At 33.9% G+C, this 18173-nt stretch overlaps 1 protein-coding gene across 4 annotated transcripts in view; it reads left to right on the top strand.

The window, feature by feature from the left end:
- SSBP2 (single stranded DNA binding protein 2) overlaps nt 1–18173 on the top strand; it is a 289978-nt gene that overhangs the window by 253503 nt on the left and 18302 nt on the right. For all 4 annotated transcript variants that reach the window (XM_029942531.1, XM_029942533.1, XM_029942534.1 and 1 more), the window contains 3 exons: nt 9848–9883; nt 11728–11782; nt 15304–15374. In XM_029942531.1, coding sequence (XP_029798391.1) covers nt 9848–9883; nt 11728–11782; nt 15304–15374 — 162 coding nt within the window. The remainder of the gene's footprint in view (nt 1–9847; nt 9884–11727; nt 11783–15303; nt 15375–18173) is intronic.

Raw genomic sequence — 18173 nt, 5'->3', positions numbered from 1 at the left:
TGAGCCACCCAGGGGCCCCTCAGCAAATCTTTCTAAAATACTGTTTAGCCAGATATGTTATAATGTGAATATCTTTCCTCTTCCAAAATTCTTTTAGTTGGCTTATATGCTTTTGAAGAGTTCACCTTCCTTTTGCTTCTTACTATGTGCCTTTCAAATTCATTCAAGATTTCACTTTAAAATGGCATTTGGCTAGCAGCCCAAGATAGATGGGTATTAAAATACCCGTAAAGGTACCGGAAAAAACAATTTTTTATAAAATTTTTTATAACTGTGATAGTCTTCCTATTGCTAGAATCTGGAAAGACTTTTTATTCAGAATCTGAATAAAATCTTTTGAAACTGGATTAAAAAGCACAATTAATGGAGCACCTTAACTATGTGAGCCTTCCCACCTAGAAGCAAGTGTGATTCACACCTGCTACTGCCTGCCTCCAGCAGTAACTCCTTTTCCACACTCATCTGGAGACTCTTTCCCCCAAAAACTACTTGGGAAGGGGAGCAGGATTTGATATTGAGGATGGTGCATTGTACCAAGCAGGTGTATTATCCTAGTAAGAGTATTGGATAGAGGCAGAGATGAAGAGAGAGTTCTGCATTCTGTTCATTGCTTTGATGCACTCTACCTCTTCAGAATTTCAGAGTGAAGCACTATGGATAGGAGAAGGTACTATATTGGGTCACCAGGTCTGCATTACTTTAGACCCTGAGAAACACTTGGGTAGGAGGTATGCATATCAAACTGCCATCCAGTAGTCAGTATGAAATGGGCGTTTGACTAGCATACATGTGAGAAATAGAGTTGAAAATAATTCCTTGTGTTAATATATATAACTTGTGGATACATCACTCCTCACTCAAAGAAATGTGAATAGGGAGCAGCGCTTGGCTGGGTTGGTCAGATAAGTGTCCAAATTCAGCTCAGGTCATGATCTCATTGTTTGTGAGTTTGAGCCTTGCATCAGGCTCTGTGCTAACAGCTCAGAACCTGGAGCCTGCTTCAGATTCTGTCTCACTCTCTCTCTGCCCCTCCCCCACTTGTGCTATGTCTCTGTCTCTCTCTCAAAAATAAATAAACATTAAAAAAAATTTTATGTGAATAAGGAAAAAAAGTAGGAAGGGCCCAAAGCTTATTCTTCAGAAAGGGAAAGGGGGTCATCATGCTAAGTATAGAAAAACAAAGTATTCCTCTGAGAAACAATTTATCATGAGAACAAGACAAAAAAATCAAAAAAAAAAACGGATGACTTTCTGGCAAAAACATAAGACTTAAATAAAACAAATCAAAAACTGTTTCAGAGGGATTTTTTTCCGCTAAATACTATTGGTTATATTCTAGTGACAACTCACCTATACTGTTTTGACTTCCAGGTTCCTTAGACTCCTGTCCATGTTTGTAATTACAAACACTTTTTATTTTGTATCAACACAATAAGTCTCTGACTCTTTAGGATCCTATATTAAAGTGGTTGATTGTTTTGTTTTTTGTTGTTTTCAAATGTCTTATATTCGTTTTGTCTTATATACTTTTTTCCTTTTAAATGTTTATATCAAAATAACTTTAGATTTATAGAAAAGTTGCAAGAATAGTACAGAGAACTCCCATTCAGCCTTTACCCAGATTTGCAAGTTCTGCCACATTTGCTTTATGCTTTCCTTTCTCTGCATGTACATATTTTTTTCTGAACCATTTGAGCTGTATTTAAGTTGCTGACATGATGATCTTTTATCCCCAAATACATCCGTGTGTGTTTACTAAAAACAAATACATTATCTTTCATAACTACAGTGAAGATCAAAATCAGAAAGTAAACATTAATGTAATTCTGTTCTCTAATCTGCAGACCTCACTCATATTTCACTAATTGTCCCAGTAATCAGCTTCATAACAGAAGAAAATCCTAGTTCACTTGTTACATTTAACTGTCATGACTTTTTGTCTTTAATCTAGGACAGTTCCTCAACTTATCTTTTTCTTAACTTTGCAATTTTGTTTAGCAGATCCTCTATATTGTAGACTATGCCATAATTTGGTTTTATCTGGTGTTTCCTCATGATTAGATTCAGGTAATACATATTTGATATGAATGCCACAGAAAGCATGTTGTGATTTTCTCAGTGCATCATTTCAGGAAGCATGTGATGGCGATTTGTCCCATTGCTTGCAGTGTTAACTTTGATCACTTAGAGAAGGGTGGTGCTTGTCAAGTTTCTATCCTGTAAAATTACTGCTTTTCCTTTTGTAATTATTAATTTATGGAGACATACTTTGAAACTACAGTAAATATCCTCTTCCTCATACTTTCATCTGCTACTTTTGCCATGCATTGATGATTGATGCCCAAAGTGGTTTTTTGCTATGTTGTTTGCCAAGTGGCTGTTTTCTGTCGTCTCCATTTATTGGTTTACTCTACTGCAAAGTTTTTCTTTCTTCATTCATTCATGTATACCAAATGTGCTTTGGACTCATTTTAGTCAGTAGGCTTTTGATGCTAGTCACTCCAGATTTAGCCAGTAGGAACTCCTTCAAGCTGGATCATGTGTCCTTTTGACATGTTTCCATTATTCTTTGAGCATTTTGAAACTCACCTTGTATTTTTCCTAGTGTTGGCCCTGAAACTGTCATTTCTTTAAGAAGCCATGGTTCCTTTTAATGGAGCGTGGTATTTAGAACTCAAGAGAATGATACAAATTCTAGAGCTTCCCCGCAGAAATAACTAAGATACAGATGGATGTTCATACATTCCCATACACATCTCTATGTCTTTCTGTATCTATCTATATGTACTAAAACCATGAGTACACAACATTGCTTCAATTTCAGTTCAACACAACAGGATATATTGTAGATTTTCTGCTTTTTACTTCTTTGAAAGTAAGAAATCTGCCTACCATTATGTACAATATATTTATTTACTTACTCTCTATAAATTTAGAGTTTTCCGTTATAAAAATATTTTAATCAAAAATGTTTTTGGTACCCTTTTACATGACAGTATAAAAAAGCATTTTTAAGGAAAAACTAATGTTTTTAATTCAGAATAAAAGTATGATTTTTCACTTTTAATTTCCTTTGACCTGAGTATTACAATATTAGCCTCAGATTCTTATTTGGAAGTTTATTTACAAATCCACCAAAGAATTTTCCTTTTTTATATTTTTCAAAGGAATTGTGCACCTGAGTTTAACTATATGGCACATTCTAATAATTAAGTAGGAAGCATTTTTATTGAAAATATCTTAATTATTTTTGTAGCCACTTATAATTATAAGGCACAGAAAAACAACCAAAGTAGGTTCATATTGATAGCATATCACTGGATTATGTATCTAAAAAGTCCAGATACAAATTTAGGGGCACATTTTATTCCAGAGGTACAGATAATGTCACCACCACCTGGTCTCTGTCACTTGACTTTGTTTTCCTGGCCATGACAAGGCTGTGTGGGGCGTCAGACTTGTATCCTCAGAACTCTCAGATGAGTCCAAAAAAGCTCAGCTCTTTATCAGGTAAATGGAAGTATTGGGAATAACCGATTGAACTAAATTTGTTTAGCTGAGGTCATATGCTCATTATGACCTGAGGGTACAATGTTCTTTCAGCTAGGCCAAGGTCACACTCCCCAAGCCCCACCCAAGCCACATGGAAAAATAAGCGGTTTGATTTACCAAAGAAAGTTCAAGGAACTGTCAGCAAAAGAGGAGATAGGCAAAAACTACAAATGTTCAATATAGCATTGTAATAATCAATTGTATTAATGTGACAGGAAAAAGAAAGAAGAAACCCCTTAAAGGGGGGAAAAAATGACTATCACAGTGATTAAACCCAAGGGAAATACAAATATCTTACTCTAGATAGGCTCTGCTCTGAACAAATGTATGCTCACTTTTTTTTTCAAAGCACTAAAGGGGCTCCCAGGTGGCACAGTTAGCAGAGTGTCCAACTCTTGATTTGGGTAGCTCAGGTCATGATCCCAGCATCATGGGATTAAGCCCCACATTGGGCTCTGTGCTGAAGATGGAGCTTGCTTGAGATTCTTTCTCTCTCTCCCTCTGCCCCTCTACCCTGCTCGCTCGCTCTCTCTCTCTCTCTCTCTCTCTCAAATAAATTAGTCTAAAATAAATTAGGGTGCCTGGGAGGCTCAGTCAGTTAAGTGTCTGACTCTTGATCAGCTCAGGTCATGATCTCATGGTTCTTGGGACTGAGTCTTACCTTGAGCTCTGATTATCTCTCTCTTTCTGCCTTCTTCACTTGCATGCATGTGCCATTCTCTCTCTTTCTCTCTCAAAATAAATAAATTAACTTTAAAAGAATTTTTTTGAAAAGCAGTAAAAAGTAATAGAATATTTTCAACTTTACACTGGCACAGATAATGTCTTAATGTTGCCCTCTCTGGTTTCTAGTAAAACAGTGTTTCTAAGGTAGTTTTAAACGTCATAGTTGAAGAAAGCTACTTAATAAAAATGTTGCTAATCCTTTAAAAAAAGAAACAGCATCAAACTCTTGATTTCAGCACAAGTCATGATCTCATAGTTTGTGAGATTGAGCCAGCATTGGAACCTTCTTGAGATTCCCTCTCTCCCACTGCCCCCTCCCCTGCTTGTATGCATGCTCTCTCTCTCTAAAATAAAAAACAAACAAAAAAATAACTCCAAATCTCTAGCTACTCTACTCTTCCCTTGCTGCCAAACCACTGTCATGGACATCAGGAGTCAGAGTATTTCAGAATATCTAATTATAGGTCACAGCTCTTGCATTATCAGTCTCTTGAATTATCTGTCTAAAGGATTCTTCTAATTCTGTGATTCTGATCTTTAGCTCTCTGATCTTATCTTTACTTATGTGTTTCATCTTTCAATTCATGTTAATGGATATTTTGTACGGAGTCTAGAGAGGGGAAGAATGAGATTAATTAAATGGGGAGAATTTGGACACTAGAGGTAGAGAAAAGTTTGTACAAAAAGAGGAAATGCAGGAAGTGTTTGAGGAAAAATTATTAGTGGATAGGGGGACAGATTATTTGGGAATAGAAGGTGACGAAGCTGAAAAGAGAAAAAGTGCGCCCTGGTGTACAGGGCTTTTAAATGGAGAAATCTGAAATTTATCACCTATGTAGGAAGGAGCTATGTTTTAGGAAGATAGACTATAAAATGGATAAAAAATAGCAAATTGAAGTTAGGAGATAATAGTGATGGGCTTTATAAAATGATCAGAGCCTAAGGTAGAGTGGTGATCAAAGGAATAATAATAATGCATTTCACACATAGAATCAAAAACACCTAGTGACCTTCAATCTGGGAATAAAGAGAAAGAAAAAGTTGAAGGTGATTTCAGGTCTTTGAATTCAGGTATCAGGGACAATGAGAAAACACAAATTCAGCTAGAAACAGGAGGTTTAGAGGGTATACAGTGAGTTTTGTTTTTAGAATATTAAATCTGTGACTAAATCTAATAGAATCCTAGATCATCTGTTGTCTCCAGCATAGAATGGAAATGTATTCAATTAAAGCTTTATCTCTAGTTCTACTCCTAGTAAATTCTTGATCTATATTTCTAAAAATCTATTGATCAGATCTACTTTCCTATGCTCTAGTGCTTTAAAATTCAACATGTCAGAAATTTCCCCAAACTTGTCCCCCTTCCTGAATTCCCTACATATAAATTAGTAGTACCATCATTCACCCACTCACCAAGTTGTAAACCTAGGAATTACCTTAACTTTTGCCTTCTCCTGTCCACCACACCTAATTTGTCACCATGCCCTGCCAAGTGCATTTGTGAAAAGTCTTTCAAGCTTTCTTACTCCTGTGTATCTTAATCAGTGCTGCCTATAACACTCTATCATTTCTTGCCTAGGCCTTTTGCAATACACTCCTAACCCATATTTGTATTCTGTGATACCTCTACGGTTATCTCACTAAAATATAAATTTGAATATATCTCTCTAAAACCTGTGACTTCCTATTTCCTACAGCATAAATTCAACAGTCTGACCATACATGTTTATCATTTATTTTTGTTTCCTATAAGTACCACACTGTAGCAGCTGGGTAAAATTATGTGCCATTTCCCTAATAATCTATGTACTTTTATATTTTGTTTTCCTTTCTTTCTTTCTTTCTTTCTTTCTTTCTTTCTTTCTTTCTTTCTTTCTTTCTTTCTTTCTTTCTTTCTTTCTCTTTCTTTCTAAGTGATCATTCTCTGTCTTTATGGTGATCATTTACTCTCTATAAGTCAGCTACCCAGCTCAAATATATCTTCTGTACCCACATAGTTCTTCTACTTATATGGTTATATTTTATGTCTCTCACACTAGGCTGTCAGATGCTACTAGTAACTTTCAAGAGTGTGTGTTCAGTAAAGTGCTACTAGGGCTAGAGCCCAAATGATCTTTTCCTTTTTAATGAGCACATCAAAGAATATGAAGTAGAAACAGTGATTATAAGCCAAAATTAAGGACCTTGACAGGACAAACATGGAAAAAAATGGAATTACATGAAGTAACAGTTTTTTAAGTATTTTTAAAAGTTTATTGTATTTAACTCTGTTTGAAGGAACCAGGAAGGAGAAATTAAAAACTATAAAATGATCAAGATCTTAGGAGGCTGAGATGGGGCTAACTTTGGAAGCAAACAAAGATTATCTGGATGAATTTTTTAATCTATAAATATGGAGTGTTGAGTTGAAGATGAAGGTATGGCAAGAATTTGATAGATTTAACATATGACACAAGGGCAGACTACCAACTCAGGATATCATAATCCTCATGAGAGCCAGCTCATGAAAGTCAATTGTTAAGTATTCAGGAATTTTTTTTTTTGAGCTGATTCTTAAGTCATTGGTAGCTTACAAATAATCCAGTGAAGAAATGGGCAAAAGTCATGAATAGACAATTCTCCAAAGAAGACATCCAGATGGTGAACAGATACATGGAAAAATGCTCAACATCACTCATCATCAGAGAAATACAAATTAAAACCATAATGAGATACCACCTCATACCTCACAGAATGGCTCACATTAACAATTCAGTCAACAACAGATGTTGGCAAGGATGCAGAGAAAGAGGATTTCTCTTACACTGTTGGTGGGAAGGCAAACTGGTGCAGCCAGTCTGGAAAACAGTATGGAGGTTCCTCAAAAAATTAAAAATAGAATTACCCTATGACCCAGCTATTGCACTGCTAGGTATTTATCCAAGTGATACAGGTGTGCTGTTTTGAAGGGCCACATGCACCCCAATGTTTATAGCAGTGATATCAACAATAGTCAAAGTATGGAAAAAGCCCAAATGTCCATTGACAAATGAATGGATAAAGATGTGGTGTATATATATACAATGGAGTATTACTCGATGAGCAAAAAGAATGAAATCTTGCCATTTGCAAATATGTGGCTGGAGCTAGAGGGTATTATGCTAAGTGAAATTAGAAAAAGACAAATATCATATGGCTTCATTTATATGAGGAATTTAAGACACAAAACAGAACATAAGCAAAAGGAAGCAAATAATATAAAAACAGGGAGGGGGACAAAACATAGAAGACTCAAATATAAAGAGAACAAGCAGGGTTGCTGAAGGATTTGTGGGCGGGGGGATGGTCTAAATGGGTAAGGGACATTAAGGAATCTGCTCCTGAAATCATTGTTGTACCATATGCTAAGTAACTTGGATGCAAATTAAACAATAGATAAATTTTAAAATAAATAAAAAGAAAAAATCATTTGTAGCTTGAAATCTTTTATGTGGGAATATTCATACCATACAAATTGACAAATGCTGCTACAGATTGGGACCTTTTTCCTTTCTGAGTTTGTTGGTTTACGGCATACCACTAGACTGCTTCAGGGCTTCCGTGAAGGTTGAGCCAAAATGCTTCCAGATATTAGTGAACCCTAAGTTGAAATTGGAGAACATGATTATATTTTGGACCTTGTCCCTTATTTTGTGTTTCTCTCTGGGAAGTCCCTACTGTGAAAAAGAAAAGATGGCTAGGGGATGATCAAAGAGATGGAAATTAAGTGGGCTTTGGGATAACGAATTTAAAATATTGGAAATAGAAACAAAATTTTGACTGGCATGGGGGAGGGGCGGAGGCAATTTAGCAGGAAACTAATAAGGAAATAATGGACAAATAGGAAATTAATACAGAAATAATAAGGAAAACATGGAGTAATTGTAATGGAAGAAGATTCTGGTTAGAATATAGAATAATATATTTGTGAGTGTCATGAGGAATAAGATGTCAGGCAAGGGAGTTGTTTAGATATCTGTGTAAAGAGTTCTAGCATGTGGCCATACTCACAAATGGAGGAAAAGAAAGTATATGGTAAAGTGAAGGAAGGCAGTGAAGTATAAATTCCAAAGATCTAAAGGGTGGTTAGCTCATATGTTAAAGTTGGTAAAGAATGATGGTAGTCAATAGAGAAAGGCAGAACATGAGCATGATGTTAAAGTTATAAGATGAAAACTGGAACCAACAGATAAGGTGGTGATTTGGAAAGAGCAAATGCACATGTTAAAAATACTAGGAATCGGAAGATGAATGGTAGATCATGAACTAAAAGGGGCTTAGGAGAGGAAATTTGATTTCAACCACCAAGTTTAGTGAGTGTGGACTGGCCATCGAGATCTCCATACTCGTAGTGGAAGTCATCCCCGTCATTTCTGATCTGAGCAGCCTGGTAATGACCCTCTGCAGGGATGAATTACCCATAGGCAGACCAAGCAGGGCCCTCAGAGGCGTGTGGTCTGTGCTTAAAGCAGAGTGTGAACACCAAACAACATGAAGAGAATTTCCAAATAACTTAGAGGAAAATCATAACTCTGTTGTCCTTCTTCTTACTTTATAGTTTCATATTATTTTTAGATTTAATTATATGGAAGGTGTTGTGCTAGAAGGAGGGTTTAGGGTAAAGGCACTATCATCTTTTTACTACTCTAATGGTCCTATTCTAAATATGTACCTCCAAGAAGATAGTAGTTTATTGGCTTTTTCCAGAATAAGACAAAATTATCTCCTCCGGATGTACAGAATCTTCATGCAAGTGAGCTTGAGAGCTTCTGTGAACAAAAGAAAATATTTGGATTTAGCTTTCTTTATTAATATCAACACTCAAGGGTTTAGTTTTAAATATGTTTTCTAGTTCTTGTTTCTTAAATTTGATAGCAGTGTTGGATTAATACTATGTAATCTCTAGAAAAGAGTTTACGAGCTTGATTTGAAGGGAAAGAGAGAATTTGTTACCCATATCTGATCCCCACAAGTTAGTAATCTTTGGAGACTTCCATTAACCAAAATCTTTTGACATTTGTTGTATTAGTAGCTAATTAGAAAGGAAAGGGGGGGAAACAGGAGGTCTATAGATGAAGTATTGACCTATACCACACGAATGTAGTAGTCTGAAACCCATCTTAAAAATAACAATAGTGCATCCCAGAATGCATATAAATTAGAAGTTGCATCTGTAAAAACTATTAATTTGAAAAACTCTGGTTTCTGGTTTTTTGCTGCACAAATATATATCTTTCTAATTACAGCATAAGTGTCATTAGTATTGAGCAGTTGAGTATAACTGCTCTGAAACCAGTATAACTTAAAGCTAGAATTCTAAATTCCTCTTGACCTAAGTCCATTCTTTTTTATAAATTCAAGATAATGTTGCATTTATTCATTTTCCAGCACTCAGACAGATATAAAGGGCTTTATTTTTTACCATCCTTTGTGATACATTTTAAAACTTAAACGTAAACCATAAAAGTCAGAATATAGATTCATTATAGGTAAGTCTCTGTACTGTCACATGAATCAAAATATATATTTCTTTGTCCTGTTCATGTTCCAGATACCATACTCCTCAGCATCTCCTGGGAATTATGTAGTAAGTACATTTGGGATTGTTTGCTCATAAGAATTGATGTTATGTTTTATTTGGGCAATGAAATAGTTGTCCAGATGTTAAGAAGAGCCCCTGTGTATTGGCCAAGAAGTGAACATCTGATATGTATTGAGTTTTTCGTCTGCCAACCTCAGTACATATGTTGATGTTCATTAGTGAAACAGTTATCAATCTGGCCAAAATTGCCCTGAGTACTGTGTTTTACTTTAGCATATGTTTCTGTAAACCAACACAATACACTTCGTCCAATCATGAAGAAAGCCATCCCCAGTTACACAATGATAAGCCTGGATTTGCAGTTCTCTAGGAGAATGAAGTACACTCCCTCCCTCACCCCACTCACCACACACAAAGTTTAGGAAGACATTAAACCTTTTCCTGATTGCAAAGGGAATCACATAGCAGAATTATGACTAGTAATTGGGGGGGAGGGGCTTTTTTATACCTAGAAATCGAAAGCACTTATTTTTCTTACTATTATTATTTACTACATGTTAAAATTTTCAATAATTCATATACTCCTAAAGTCAAATAAGCAGGTTTTACATGAGCTCTTGAACTTACAAATGATCTTTTAACCCTCATCACATTGTAATCCTTGCTACTTCTCAAGGCCACTATGGAAGATAAATTGTTATAATATTTAGGAGTAGATGCCTAACAGAAGAGCAGAGATAAAATGGCAAAAAGGAAATTTTTCCTAAAGAAGTTTTCAGAGGTGGTAGCTAACTGGGGTAGGAAAAAAAGAGTGCTTAAGAAGATCAATGAGCATTTTACTCTCCGTAGAAATAGTGTTTTATGAACATAGTAAAAAGCACATGCTGTTTTGGACCTGTGAACTTAGTGCTCAATGTTCTCTTAAGCTATACAAACTAAGAGGCCTGGCTTTTTTCACATTCTATTTGAAACAAAATGAAAGTAAGAAGATGTGGGTAAAACCTATTTTTTTCTCAAATCACTTAAGAATAAGCCTAATACATAATTTTTTGAAATTACAGACTTTTATCTGAAAGTAAATTTAAGTTGCTTATTTTAGCAACTTAAGGAAAGGAAAATTAAGTTTACTTATTGAATACCAAATATATATGTCATTTGAAATACTTAGTGGTCTGTGTCTATGCCTTCAGAATGAAATATAAATTTATCCACTTAGTAATTTATCAAGATTACTGTATATCTGAAAAATTCTAAAACCCTTTGCCTGAATTGGTTGTCTGAAATAACTGAATTAACCTTAGAATCACCTAATTTCCATTTCCAATTGATTAGTAAACCACAGCATTAGTCATTGTTGCCCCTGATTCCTAATTGCTGTAATAGCAGAAGGGCCAGTGCTCTAGATGTGTTCTAGTTGATCCCAGTAGAAAATGAAATAGCCTCAATGTATTTTTTTAAACCTATGAATATCTGTGAGTTTTTGGTTTCCTATAAAAAACCATGATACAAAATATAAGAAAATAACAGTAAACTAAGTCACAGATACCCATGAATGACACTGTTTTATGGATTTGTAAAGGCCCCAATAAATGGGTTCTCCTTAACCTCATCATACCTGATGTGATTAAGTCATGAATAATATATCAGTGTTACAAGCTCATTGTTTCTGGAAACTTGTCCAAAAAAATCTTAAGATATTTAAGCTAAATCATATTTGGCATACTAGTGAAGTGACTTTGCATTCAAAGAAAATAAATTATGGAGAATATATATTTCCTCTGTTATTTTCAAATTGGATTATTATAGATAAGTCTAACTTTTCTTCTGTTTTTCCTTATATTGTTTAATGAAATGCCTTATTTTTACTGAAACTTTGTATAATTATTTAGGGTCCTCCAGGAGGTGGAGGGCCACCAGGAACACCCATCATGCCTAGTCCAGCAGGTATTGTAATCACACCAGCCCCACGGGCATTTGACTATTAGAATAAAACCACAAAATACAGAAGTTGTTATGACAGAAAGTTAGTAGTATTCATGATCTCATTGATTGTAACAGGAAGTAGATTAGAGGTAGCAAGTAGGAAGAAGTAGTCTTAAACGTAACTACAGTCAAGTTACTTGAAGCATGAAGAAAATTCCTGTTGTGTGAATCACAGATATAATCAGATTTAAAGTGGTGTCAGTCTATATGAACTGCCCAATAATTTATCTGACACAAAGATTCCCTGAGACTGTGGAAAAAGAAATCCAAATCTCACAACTTAGAAAAATTCTGCATAACACTTGAAATACATGGATGGATCCATGTAAAGCTAAAGGATTAGCTTTTTCATAGCCACCATAGCTATACTCATACTAAGATAGATATCTATAGATAGCAATATGCTTACATGTCCACAGGTATTTATTGGCTAATAAATTCACTGTATAGTGGAGGAGGATTTTTTTCTATTAATCTTTTTAAACTAGAATATCTCAATATTTCTGTGATCATTTAATACAAGATTTTAAATACCTTTATCCTTTCTTTTCAAGACTTTAATGCAAACTATTAAATGTGCTGCTTCTTGAGGACTGTAATGGTGGGAGTTTACACTGGGACAGCCCTCCTAGAAACTGCTCTGGCAACATCCATCCAGAGCCATGAAAAAGTTCATACTCACTTGCTTCTATCATCCTACTATGAGAATAACTAGAGATACAGCCCAAGATTTATGCAGAGGGGTGCTCATTTGTTACAGTTAATAGCGAAATAGTAGGCACAAACCTAATCCAATTAATAAATTCATTTTTATGGGATATAATATAGTCATTAAAATTATTATCAAAGAACTTTTAATGAAATGGAGAATAAATGTTCATGATTCAATATAATACAATCACAATTTTATTTTAAAATATATATAACATAGAAATGTAGGAAGTAGAAGACAAATAGGATAAGGCTTTATCAGTGTTAACCTCTGGGTAATGAGAGATGGGAGATTTTTATAATAAAAATTTTTTTGAATTACGTTACACGATTAAATTCATATGTTCTTAGCTGATTTGTTGAAGTCTAAGATGTATGGAAGCTTGAAATTAAATATCATTGATCATACCTATAAGTAATAATTTTTAATTTTTGAATCTTCTTGATTTTAAAAAAGCATCAATTTAATAATTAACACAAAATTTTGCTTTGCTTCACTACCGATTTGGAATATGTCATAAAAATTTCATGGATCTCTGTCCACAGAGCATCTTCACTGAAGTGAAACAGAATTCATTCAAGATAGACTTGGGCAAACTGAACATCTTGCCCACGTTTGCATTCTTATATGGTGAAGTTAATGTTTAATTTATGAAGGTAGCATGTGATTAATAAACACTTCACTACGATCTTAATGAATTTTTTTGGAGAAACTGCTGAACTTTGCAGGTGATAAGTAATCCGATTACACTTCATCCTTCCAAGCCAACAAACTGCCACCAGTATGTCTTCCTAGCCTTGTGCATACTCCTGTGGGCTCATCCTTTCCACAGTCATTCCTAATATGAAGCCAGTGCTTCTCCCCCCAAAAACAGGTTCCATAAGGTCTGTTTTATTATAAAGTTTTTCTGTATATAAAAAGAAGTCAGACATTGTCTAGAAGATACCAACCTTACTTCTCTTTTTTTTTATAGATGAAATTATGGTTTTGATTGGTATTAAAAACAACAAATTTACTTTTCTTTCTACATATTTAAATATACTGCCCATTTTCCTTCCAAATTAACTATTAAATTAGTTAAGTAAAATTAGGCTTAGTAAAGATGAAAAACTATTTGAAGATCTCCCTTATTTAGTCATTAGTAATGACTAGTTTTCTGAAAGATACATTTTTATGGGATGAAGTGTATTTCATTCCTGAAAGTGTATTTCATTCCTGAGTTAACTCAGGAGATATTTATTGTCTGTGGCACACAATATAAGACATGATCTCTTTCTTTCCTTCTCTCAATGAACTTATAACAAAGACAAGAACAAGACAAAATGTTAACTATAATGCTTAGAATTCAATGATGAGGGGGCATGCATGAATTAGGAAGTATCAGAAAACAAAATCTCCTGGAAGAGGTAACATCTGCAGCAGGCCTGGAGTAGTGAGCAAAATTTCAGTAGATGGACACTGGGGAGAAGATTCTTGGAGGAATTAAGAACAAAAATATGGAGATTTGAACGATTGATCATATATAGGAAAGAGCAAGCAGCCTGAATTGACAGGAATATAATGTACATAAGGATGTAAAAATAGTTAAGGCCACAAAAGTAGAAAGGGACTTACTTAGTATAAACAAATAGAGATCCATCTGAAGTGGGCATTTCAGCTTTTTCAGCAGTAGGATAAATTAATCTAGATGTGAAAAATAATGTTTCAGTTTATGGATCACTGTTCATAGGCAACCAATAAATGACATCTAACCTACTCTCTAAATGGTACACACTAAAATAATAAACCTTTTTAATGTCTACTAAGCAATCACAAGATAAAAGGAAAATTGGTTGCCTGTTTCTTACTCTGTGGTTATTGCCATGAGAAAACAAATGATTTTTACCTTGAATCAGTACAAAAAATTTGAAGCACACTTTTTTTCAGAATAGAGAAGCTTGATACATTATATTTAAGAAAATTATATAATTGTGAGAAAATAGAAAAACATATTTCCTAAATATAAATATATATGGCCTTTTACTCTAGATAATACATTATAAAAACACATGTACTCAGAAACTTAATTAGAATTAGCTAATAGATATGATATGTAAATTTTTTTAATATTACAAAGTGTTACATATTTTATATGGATATACACGACAGCTATTTTTACTATAATGAATCAAGAAAAAAAATGAATTAAAAAAAATGTCATCCAAACTTGTGCTGAAAGAAGCTGACTTTTGCTTCAAGCAGAAGAATTTTTCATTCTAATTGTATAGTCTTTTCCTACTCTCTTTCTGTTGGAATTAAGCTGGTAATTTTACCAGCTATTAATAATTATTAGACAAATAGCTGTTTTAAATTAGTATGTAAGAAGCCTAAGCAAACAATGAAAACTGAAAAGCTACTGAATCTGAATTTTAGGAGATTTTTGTTATATTTATAAATTGCTTACTGAAGTTAAACAGTATCCATACTTTTTAGAAAAGAAAAATTTTACTGTAGTAACTGGGATTTTTAAAGTAATGTTCCTTTTGACTTGAATTATTCAAGTGCTTACTCCTCATATATTAGGTAAATATTCCCATTTACAACTTCAGAATTGTAATTTCTGAGTTGGAAAATGACTTACAAGCATTTGTTTCTGAACATTAGTAATGACTATTTTAAGTACCACAGCTATTAATATGTATTGTGTGCAGATCATCTCTCATTATTACTTTGTGATGACTTGGGCGTAAATTATAAAGAAATATATTAATTAAGTAATGTTTTGTTTCAGATTCAACCAACTCTGGAGACAACATGTATACTTTAATGAATGCAGTACCTCCTGGACCTAACAGACCCAACGTAAATATGAATTTTTTTAAATTTTGGAATGTATTTGAAGGCTCAAACTCGAAGTGCATTCCATTCACTAGATACTATTTAAGCTTTCTCTTTTATTATCTAGAAACTTACTAGATATCCAAAAAGAATCAAATCCCTTCTATGTTCTTGGTTGAAAAAAAAAAAAAAAACACAAAAATGTATGACAAAAGGTTGCATATCAAAATAACTTAAATGTAAAACTGAACCTAATCAATTATAAAAGGTTGGTGTGTGATTTCATCTAAAATATCAAATACTTAATAACTAATACTATTTGAAATGACAGGTAACGTATACTCATTGACATTCACCTCATTTTTAGCATCGCTAAATTTTTCATTGTAATTGATTGTTTATTTCTTTTATCCTGATAAACTTGAAATAAATTAGAAAGTTGGATATGCTTGTTTTTCCTTAGATTTTTGAAATCTGGTGTTTAAATATGGAAATGAGGCAGCTCTACATAAAGAATTTGGGTATTCTTAATAAAGAATATGGTTGTTATTTTTCCACAAAAGCTTATAGAAAATTATTTATCTATAAGACCTACATATTAACAAAATAGTTATAACAAGGTATAGTTAATACACAGACGCATATGAATATGAGGCTGCTCAGATTAAATAAAAATAAGAAGACATAAAGAAATTTCCATATCAGGAATGAAATAATTATTATAATTGAGCTGCTTAGCAGTAAGACAACAAAGGGAAATTTGAAATTCATCCAGTATAGTATGATACTTGAAATATGGCCAGTCCAAATTTAAATGTGTTATATAAAATACATGCTAGACTTTGAAGTTAATATGAAAAAATATGTAAAAGATTTCATTAGAATTTTTATACTGAATATATGCTAAAATAATTTTTATGATAAGTAGGGTCAATGAAATATTTTATTAAAATTAACTTGACTCATTTCTTTTTACTATTTAAACTGGTTGCTAGTAAATACAAATTTACTTATGTAAGTTTACTTGTAGCTTGCATATTACTTCCCTTAAGCAGTACTGCCTTTGTAATCACTGTCCTCTTAATACAATCAAATAAATTGGTTTTCAGGAGAAAAGAAACAATTTCCTATCAGTAATGTCTAAAAGATGTTTCCACAGTGATCTCAGTGAACACTGAATGTGATAATGACAATGTTCATTTTAGAAATTCAGCAAAAATATAGAAAGGCTCTTCATGGTGCAGTTTCCTATCTTAGAACTTGGTATTTAAAATGGAGGGAATGAGAGAGGAAACCCAGAGCATATGGCACTGAAGACATTTCTGTGGGCAGCTAAGCTGATACCATCCAAGTATGTTCCATTCTGGTTCTCTAATTCGGTACAAAGATAAGAGATCCAAGAAAAGTAGAATCTGAACGTGTCACTTTTTCAAATGTCATTCATCTCAGCCAGAGGTAGTAAAAGCAAATGCCTGCTGAGGGCTAGGACTGCAGCTTTATGTGTTTCAAGCGTACATACCAATAGCTTTGTGTCTTTTAAAACACCGAGGGGACCAGATCAAGGGACCGAACCAAGTAAGTGCAGAGGGTCTTGGCCTTACCACCACTAGTTTCTCAGCCCAGATCTAAACTATCCTTTGGACAAAGGCTGAACAAAACAGTAAGTTCAAGGTTAATTTCTTTAAGCTATTGTTCTTAACCTACCGCAAATGATAGCTTTACAAGTTAATATTCATTTAATTAACTTATAAATTAAATTTCTAAAATTAATCCTGAGTAAACAACTTAGAATATATAAAATCTATATATAGAATCTGTAGAGAGAGAATCTATATAATAGTATATATAAACCAAATAGAATATATATAAATCAATCTGTGTGCTTTAAGGCAACAACACATTAGACAACAGAAGTGACCTTATCCTGGGAAGATGTAAGAGCATGTGGCTGTATGATTCCAAAGACAGAAGCCATCTTATTTCCAAACAAATATATATATATATTACATACAGTGACAGGTTGTCTGCTGAGGGCAGTAATTTTTCTCCCCAAAGCCTGTACGATTAGTAAACATCACTGCCCCATCTACACACATAAATACCCCCAAACCACATTCAGTGCTCTGTACCATACAACATGGAAGAAATGCTTTGGACATCTGAAATTTTAAGAAGTGGTTTTCAATAAGCTATTTTAACTGTACACAGATAATTATAGATAACTTGTCTTCAAACTGGGCTCTAGATTTCCTCAGAAATATTCCCAGAAGAAAAGGAAAAGACTGAGTGGGCAGGCCATGGCTTCTCCACCACCTGCTCCACCATAGCCTATCAGTTCACATCTGTTGTGTACTGGGCTTCCAACTGAAAATAAAATAAGCTCACTACTTTAAAAAATGTTAAAAATAACTACTATAGAATGCCCAATTGTCACTGAACTGACATAGTTGAGACTGCCAAGAATTAACTATATTCAGCTGTCCCCAAGGAGCTAAATGTATTTAAACTGCAAGCTGGAATTATTTATTATGTCCATTTGAACAAAGATAGATTGCCTGCTAAGAAAAATGTTAATGTTGGCATAATAATGTTGAATTACTCTTACTAATAAGTCCATACTTTTAGCAGCTTCTTAGGAATTATCTCTGGTTTATATAGCAAGATCTGTCAATAGCATAGAAGAGAATGCTTATCCTGTCATTTGCACTGGAAGGTATGTGCTTTTTAGTTGAGAATATCTGAAAAAAAATATGGATATGAATGAGGATTAACCTGAAGATCCAGAATATAAAGAAGACGGTATTAGGGAAGTAGGGCAGTCCA

The sequence above is a fragment of the Suricata suricatta genome, chromosome 6 (genome assembly GCF_006229205.1).
Source record: "Suricata suricatta isolate VVHF042 chromosome 6, meerkat_22Aug2017_6uvM2_HiC, whole genome shotgun sequence".
Taxonomy (NCBI): Eukaryota; Metazoa; Chordata; class Mammalia; order Carnivora; family Herpestidae; genus Suricata; species Suricata suricatta.
This window is presented reverse-complemented; position numbering and strand designations above follow the sequence as displayed.